The 8,248-nt window shown below is 49.2% G+C and overlaps 1 protein-coding gene across 1 annotated transcript; it reads left to right on the plus strand.

The window, feature by feature from the left end:
• The first annotated feature begins 1,467 nt into the window (after nt 1–1,467).
• DLX6 (distal-less homeobox 6) lies at nt 1,468–6,864 on the plus strand. The gene is made up of 3 exons (XM_060632534.2): nt 1,468–2,303; nt 3,583–3,776; nt 5,623–6,864. Exons 1-3 carry the CDS (start codon nt 1,877–1,879, stop codon nt 5,872–5,874), a joined length of 873 nt encoding a protein of 290 aa, XP_060488517.1. The 5' UTR covers nt 1,468–1,876; the 3' UTR covers nt 5,875–6,864.
• The last annotated feature ends 1,384 nt before the right edge of the window (nt 6,865–8,248 follow it).

Raw genomic sequence — 8,248 nt, forward strand, 5'->3', positions numbered from 1 at the left:
CGCCTGGTCCCCAGTCCGGCTCTCCTACCTGGTGGCCGGGCCTGAGCCTCGCTCCGGGACTCCGCTGTCTCTCCTCAGCTGCCTGGATCTGAGTAGGTCTGGAGACTAGACGGAGAAAGGCTAGATCCACAGCCCTGGGCTGCTCCGAACTTAATGTCTTTCCCCAGTCCATCTTTGAAAGAGAAGTGGTTCTACCACCTGGATGTGCGGATATAAATCCCCTTGCAAATAATAAATGGATTAATAATAACAAGGTATGAAGTTCTTTTTATAGAAAAAAAGGAGAGAATTGAAACTAAATGCGGCAGTTAGACAACCATTTTGATAAGAGGATAATTGAGGCGACACTGGTGTATAATTAGAGGATAATTTATGCTATATCCACTTTTATTCCACCTCCCAAAATAAACCCAGTCCATAATCATTACAGGCAAATTGTTCTGAATTTTATAGCAGCAATTTGAACAAAGTACTGCAGTTAATCATGGGAGATTTTTGTGTATTCCTGATTAGAACTCTAATTGCCTCCTTCCAGAAAGTAAAAATAACTGTAAAACGACTCTATTTTTATCATTAACAATGTTGACAATAAAATAAAATCAATTGGAATTGTAATCGAGAGACAAATTTAGGACGAAGGCACTTTTACTTGGGTAGTTTATATTGTAATCAAGATTTGCCAAACCACTAACCGCATGTATCATTTGCATATATTTGAAAGCATTACAGTAGCTTCTGTTTTCAATAGGAAAAAATGCATTACTGTCAGTCCTCCAACGATTCGCTTTCAGAACAGACTGCGCGTTCTGGGGGGGGGGGGGGGGAAGTTCCCCCTTTCTTGTTCAATACATAGGAACTACGGCCTGAAACGGCAGGAACCTCGCCAAAACAGGGTCTGATTTTTCTTTTTCTTTACACTCCCTCCCCCCAAACCAAGGGGTGGTGCCCAGGTGTGGGGGTCTTCTTTCCTCTGTGGTTTCAATAAAGTACGTCTAGAAGAATACACGGTGACGGGGCGCTCCCCCGGGACTATAGTGGGACTGGGGGAGGGGGGTGTGGAGAGGAGGTCAAGGGAGGGGACCTTGCTTTAAATGCAGAGGGCACTGCTTCTGAGAACAGGCAGCCTGCTGGGGTGCGAGGGGACTGAGAGGGAGCGGCTTCCAGCCAGGCTGTTCCAGGTCTGCGGTACGGGGAACTGAGGCTCCGGGTTTGGGGGCGCGAGCTGCGCCGGGAGGCGTCAGCGGCCGGCCCGGCCGAGGCACCTCCCTCCCCGGCAGCACTGAGCGCGGAGCCGCGCGGCCCCCGGCTGCAGCTCCGTGCTGGGATTGGAGTTGCCGAAGGTAGGCGAAGAACTCGGCGAGCGGCGCACACACCAGTAGAAGCCGTGCGCCTGTGACGTCAGGGGGCGACTGACCAATGGGGAGGCGCTGCCCTTTGGAGACAAACCATTCGACTCGTGGCGTCTGCATCAAGTCTGAAAGCAGACGCGCAACTTTCGCAGAATCCACCTTAAAATCTCTGCCTTAAACTGCACCAGCCCCCAAAAAATCCAAGGGGGGAAAGAAGGGGGGGAGAGCAGATTCCCCCCTCCCCCCTCTCCTCTCCCATCCCTCCCCCTTCCTCCTCCCTTTGAGTTAACAAGGCCCTGCTCACTATATCTCTTTATATTAAAAAATATATATATTAGAGAAGAGCGAGGGAGAGGGAGAACCACCTCCACCCCCTCTTTTTTTTTTTTAATTTTTTATTTATTTATTTATTTTTTTGCAAGAATCCCAAGAGCTAAGGTGGCTGCAGAGGGGAGAGCGGCGCGAGCCAAGTGGGGGGAGGGTGGAGGAAACCCGGGAGAAGGCTTTCTCCAGCCCCCAAAGTTTTGATGATGACCATGACTACGATGGCTGACGGCTTGGAAGGCCAGGACTCGTCCAAATCCGCCTTCATGGAGTTCGGGCAACAACAGCAGCAGCAACAGCAGCAGCAGCAGCAGCAGCAGCAACAACAGCAGCCGCCGCCGCCGCCGCCGCCACAGCCGCACTCGCAGCAGAGCTCCCCGGCCATGGCAGGCGCGCACTACCCTCTGCACTGCCTGCACTCGGCGGCGGCGGCGGCGGCGGCGGCCGGCTCGCACCACCACCACCACCAGCACCACCACCACGGCTCGCCCTACGCGTCGGGCGGCGGCAACTCCTACAACCACCGCTCGCTCGCCGCCTACCCCTACATGAGCCACTCGCAGCACAGCCCTTACCTCCAGTCCTACCACAACAGCAGCGCGGCCGCCCAGACGCGAGGGGACGACACAGGTGAGAGGCCGCTGGGGCAGCTCTCTTCTCCCGCCTCCCGGCTGCCCCCCACCCCGCCCGCCCCTGCTCACTTCCTCAACGCCCGGGCCTCCGCCGGCCCCCTCCCCCAGGCGGCCCGGCGCGCCCCCGGCCAGGCCTCGTGCGCGCCCGCTCGCCTGGCGCCTGCCTGCCGGCCTCGCCCAGCCCGGCCCCTTCTCGCCGCCGCGGACCCTCGGCTTCCTTGCGGCGCGGCCCGCCTGGCTCCCTGGTCTCCGGTGCGCCTCTCGAGCCGCGCCTCCGGCTCCGCGCTGGCTTCGCTCTACGAGTTGGTCCGCACTGCGCGCTCCAGCTCGCTGGGTCTGTGCGCCCTTTGCCTCCCTCCTCCCCTCCGGTCTGTGACCGGCGTTTGGCAAGACTGGGGACATTTCTGAGCCGGAACTGGGGAGCGTGTTTTGCTCCCCAACACGATCTGGACAGCCAGTGGCCTACTTTGCGGGTGGCGCCCGGTGAGCTTCGGTGACCCGAAGGGAAGCTGACGCTGCCTCTAGCTCTGGTTAAACTGGTGACAATTGGGCTCTTTCCCGCGGGCTTTTAGATGTCCTCCACCCCCCACCCTTGCCCAGGCCCCCTCCCTCTGGGTTTTCGCTACAACGTTGGCTGCTCCTTTGTTCCGAGAGGCGAAGCAGAGGGCCTCGGGCGGACGGTGCTCAGCCCCCCGAGGGGTTCAAAGTTGCCGTGCGATGCTCAGCCCGTTGGGGAGCTGGTCAGAGCGGCTGGTTGTGTTTTGTTTGGGGATTCGATTCGGTCCCTCTCAGCAGAATAATGTCGGACTCGACGAGGGTCTTGATGCACCGGGCTCGGAGCTAGTGACATCAAGTCAACTGGCCGCATAAACATCAGGGTGGCTCAAGCCCAGCTTAAGGCACTATAACTCCAGGCCAAGGGCCCCCGCTTCGTGGCGAGAGCAGCCGCCCCGCAGCGCCGCGCGCCCTAGAGAGCGGTCGGCGCCGCCTCCGTTGCGGCAGAGCGAGGCTGTTTGCCCCAGGGTCGAGAGCGCTCCCGCGGTCCAGCCCCCCCCCCCCCCCACGTTATTAGGGCCAGAGTCAGGGTCGGCCAGAAGCTTTCGCACCCACAGGAAGTACCCGGGCACTGTGAACCCAGAGAGGTCAGGGTGGCGTGGGGACGCTTCGAAGAAATCCTTTTGGGTCTTTGGGAAGAGCCGGCGCAGTCCAGGCCAAGCTCAGGAAGGCTGCAGCAGTGGCCTCACGGGTGACTGCTCCTCTGTATTTTTTGCTTGCAGATCAACAAAAAACCACAGTGATTGAAAACGGGGAAATCAGGTTCAATGGAAAAGGGAAAAAGATTCGGAAGCCTCGGACCATTTATTCCAGCCTGCAGCTCCAGGCTTTAAACCACCGCTTTCAGCAAACTCAGTACCTGGCCCTTCCCGAGAGAGCTGAACTGGCAGCTTCCTTAGGACTGACACAAACACAGGTAATTCCCGAGAAGCCCAAGTATCCCTGAAATGCTGATCCTGCTTACAGATCGGGCAGGGAGCACATCAGGAGGAATTCTTGGCCTAGTCAACTAAGGATGGAAAGAGCTTAATGACAAATGCCTTTGCTCCATTACACACTTTCCGGGACAACAGTTTGGAATAAATGACCTGGTATTTAATGCTGGATTGGATTTGCACATCCTCCCAACCCTCGGCGACCCCACCCCAGCCTAGTGTCCTTTGGTGACCAAACTCATAAATTAATCGAGTCCTATTCCAGAGCAGAACGACACGAAAGAGAAAAAACATGTAGGAGAAAAAGATGTTCAGGCCAGGATGCAGAATGAGAGCTATGTTTCTTAAGGATCTGTTTGTGTGGTCATGGGACTTAATAAGGATTTCAACTCACTGGCATAGTTATGAAATTGGGGTGAGGGGGAGGACCAGATATGTATAGGCTCCAACAGGATTTACTAAAGGAACCAAAGTGCAAACTATCCATCCTAGGATAGGTGAGGTGGGTTTTTCTGAAGATTGCCCTTAAGCTCAATGGTTAAATCATACTGGGTGACTGACTGGTGCAGGCTGGTGAGGTGCCTTCCTGGAGTACAGGACTTGCGAGCAATGGCAGAGTTGAAGATCAAAGAGGAATGCTCACCAAATTACAGCAGGTGAAGCCTCAGTTAAGTACAGTTGCTGAAGTTCTCCTGTCCTACTAATTTGAAAGACATATGGGGCATTTTAGACTTCACAGGAAGGGGCTTAAGTAGGTATATTAGGACCCTGGTCATAAAGCCAGGCTGCAATCACCTGTGGTTTTTGTCCTTGTCAATTAACTTAGCTGCATGGGGTGGTAGGCCTCATGTGAGGTGGGTGATCTTCAGCAAGGGGACTCCAGGGTATAGGAGACTCTAGCTGGTGAGTGATTGTGTGCTGCCTTAGAACAGATGTCCCCAAAGCTCTTCTTTTCAATTCGGCCTGCTTTCTCTTGCCATATTGCCACCAAAAATTTTGGGGGTTCCTGCAACTCAGTAACCTGTATTACTCTTGGTAAAGCAGATTCCTATGGCTAAGGAATTTTCAAGGTGAAAGAAGTGGCACCATAGAATTTCCTTCTTCAAACCAAGTAGCTTAGATATGCTTCCATCCCAGATTTCTGATTCACATTTAACTTTCAGGAGTCCTTTGACTTTTAGTGACCGCACTAACAACCATGTGATGATTGTTGACCACAATTTGACTAAACAACATACAAAGTAGGGAACCAAGGAGGTACCATCCCTATTCCCTACAGGATTATGAGGATATATTTACTTCAGGAGAAAGATGCTTCATGCACATGCAATATATGCATAGGTATATTCAAGGCATTTGGTTATAAATGTACAGGTTTTTCTCAGTTCACAGTCATTTGCTCACTGTACATGCATAGAAATGTCAGGTTTGGGCATTAGTAAATACGAAACAGACTATCAGAGGAAGTGTGGCTTTAATCTGAAAAGTTCTCTGTTTTAAAAATCCTTCTTTAGACTTTGAACCTGACTATCTCATTCGCCTTCATTCTTATTTTATTCTTATTTATGCCGCTGTTTTAAACCTAGACTTGCATCCCACTGAAGAGCTTAGCACAACAACGTTAGGTATCCAGACAAGATACCTGGTAGACAGGGGCGGGGTGAGAGAGAGGAGGCTAGAAAGAGGTGGAGGAAGGCGGAGACCTGGCGTTTGCAGTTTCGTTTGTTCTGTTTTTTGGGGATGGGGGTATTGCTTCCAAAGCCTGGAATAGAGGCACTGGTTCGGTGTTTCGCTGAGCCTAATGATCGCTGCTGCCTTTCGTTCCAGGTGAAGATATGGTTTCAGAACAAACGCTCTAAGTTTAAGAAATTGCTGAAGCAGGGCAGTAACCCGCACGAGAGCGACCCCCTCCCGGGCTCAGCGGCCCTGTCACCGCGCTCGCCGGCGCTGCCTCCAGTGTGGGACGTTTCTGCCTCAGCCAAGGGCGTCAGTATGCCCCCCAACAGCTACATGCCCGGCTATTCGCATTGGTACTCCTCTCCACACCAGGACACGATGCAGAGACCACAGATGATGTGAGTTGTCTGAGGGAAATTGATACCCTAGGGAAACGTCTGAACAAGGCAAGGAGGATCCAGGACCTGCTTGCATCTGCCAAACCCAGCCGAAGGAGCAGGCTCTGGAGAACTCTTCTGTGTGGCAAGACAGTCTGGGCGCTTGCTCGCCCTCTCGCTCTCTCCCTCTCTCCTCCTTCCCTTCCTTTCCTTCCCTCCTTTTCTTTTTCCCTTTCTTTTTCTCATCTGCTTTTTCCCTTGAGCAGCCTCAGTAACTGATTTTGCATCTTAGAAAGAGAGAGAGAGTGAGTGAGAGAGAGAGAAACTGGTTTCTATGCCAGTGCTCCTGAAACTCCTCACTGCAAGGACATTTTCCCTTACCCTTTGGGATCCAGGCTCTGAGCCTCCTCTTCTCTTTGGGAATATCCATCAAAACGACTTTTTTTTTAACAGACATTTTCCCCCACCAGAAGAATCTGCGCAAACATGGCAGCGTTTTTACTTGTTTAATGAGCTTAAGACATTACATGATGAAAAAGAAGCATTTCGGGCTCCTGCATTTTTATTTACCAATCCCAGACTGATAAAACAAAACAAAACAAGGAAAAGAAAAGAGAAAGAAAAGAAAAAGAAAAAACCTTTACCTAACAGCCCTTCTTTAAAGAAAAAGGAAAAATCGGCTGTAAGATTAGAACATTGCCACAAAGGGAACGCTGCATGTTTTAACAAAATGCAATGAGCAAGAATGATGATGTTTTTTTAAAAAAAACAACAAAACAAAACCACTCTTTCCCCACCCCACCCCCAAACCCTGAACTGGAATCAGGAAAGACAGAGGAAACAACCAAAATCACCATTCTATTGCTTTGATACCTTTACTAGGTGAATTGGTGGCATTCACTAAGCTAATAGGGACGTTTATATTGAGAAACATTTCTGTATATATTGTTGAATTTTAGTTGTACATATACTTTGTATGGTTTTGTCTTCTTTCATATATGGAGTAAAAGCCACAAAACGCTGGGAGTGTCCTGTATATTTCTCTGTGTGTCTCCATCTCACCACCCCCTCCTCCGTCCCTCCCAGTATATTTTCTATCACTCTTAAAAGAACTCCTATTTCCTAATATGGGAAGCCCTATATATAAACATCAAGTGCCTGCAAAGATGTCAGTTTGCAGCACCAGCCTTTGTCTTAAGTACTTTAACATTAAACATGGATGTTTTCTCAGCTTTCTTTATATATTATATTTTTATTACATTTTCTACACATTTATCTATTTTTTAAAACATTAGAATGATCTATCCCCAGGTTAACTTCTAGACATCCAATAGTTTCTAGTGCTGAAACTGAGTGTTCTCCTTTTCCTTTCCTCAGTCAAAATAATACAGCTGTATTTGTCTTTGTTTGGAAGCAATTTTTTTTTTAAACAAGAGGAAAGAATACAAGAAAAAAACAAAGTAAATGCACAATTATAACTACTTAATGTTTACACCCTTTGCAAGCTAGCTAGGTAGGAAAATGCATGATCCTGGATGAAATACATCCTTCCGATCTTGTGGAAAGCACAGAAATAATGAAAATGAAAAGCCCTTTCGTCATACAAGCAGGAAGCCCCATACTGCGAGAATTAATGGCTACAGACCTGGGCATCCTTCAAATTATGAACCTTGAAACCACTGAGCCATTTATCAGAAGTCAATAGAGATACTCAGAGTGCTCCATATAATGACAGCGACATACAGTCGTGCAAAAGGACAGTCACTATAATTAGACACAAAGCAAAGACTACTTACCAATATACCCGTTCCTTTTTTTGTTGAGCAACTTCCACGCTCAGTCAGTCTCAGAATGGTTTAAAACCGATCAGTCTTGTCATTTTCTAGCATTCGCATTGTTACATTAGGAAAAATGTTTTCTTTTCTTTTTTCCCCCTTCCTACTGTGAAACTTTGGGTTCGTAGCTCCCCAGGATCAATTCTGAACAAAGCCTCCAGCTGCAGTGCCATCCAATTTGAAGCAGACATTGGGGACAATTTAAGGTTTTTATCCACAAGAAGGTTTTTTTCCATTCTCTTAAATGCAGCCATAATTAGAGTAATTTTTCATGTAGCCCGCTGATTACAGCGTTTTTACCGTCAAAGATAATTACCTGTAATTTTCTTCCACTTTTAATACTAAAAAGCCATCTTTATTTAGATTCAGGAACAGGAAAGGCGAAACAAAAGAGGGAAATTATTCTGTTATTCATACACAAATTGCAGAGACGTAGGACCTAAAATTGAAAATTAACCAAAATTATAATGCTGAAAAGAATGGAAGAGGCTGCAGAAGTACAGCTGGTAGTGGGGCTTTGCTGAATTATTCAAATTACGTTAGAGAAAAAGCTACCCTACATCG

The sequence above is a fragment of the Panthera onca genome, chromosome A2 (genome assembly GCF_046562875.1).
Source record: "Panthera onca isolate mPanOnc1 chromosome A2, mPanOnc1 haplotype 2, whole genome shotgun sequence".
NCBI lineage: Eukaryota > Metazoa > Chordata > Mammalia > Carnivora > Felidae > Panthera > Panthera onca.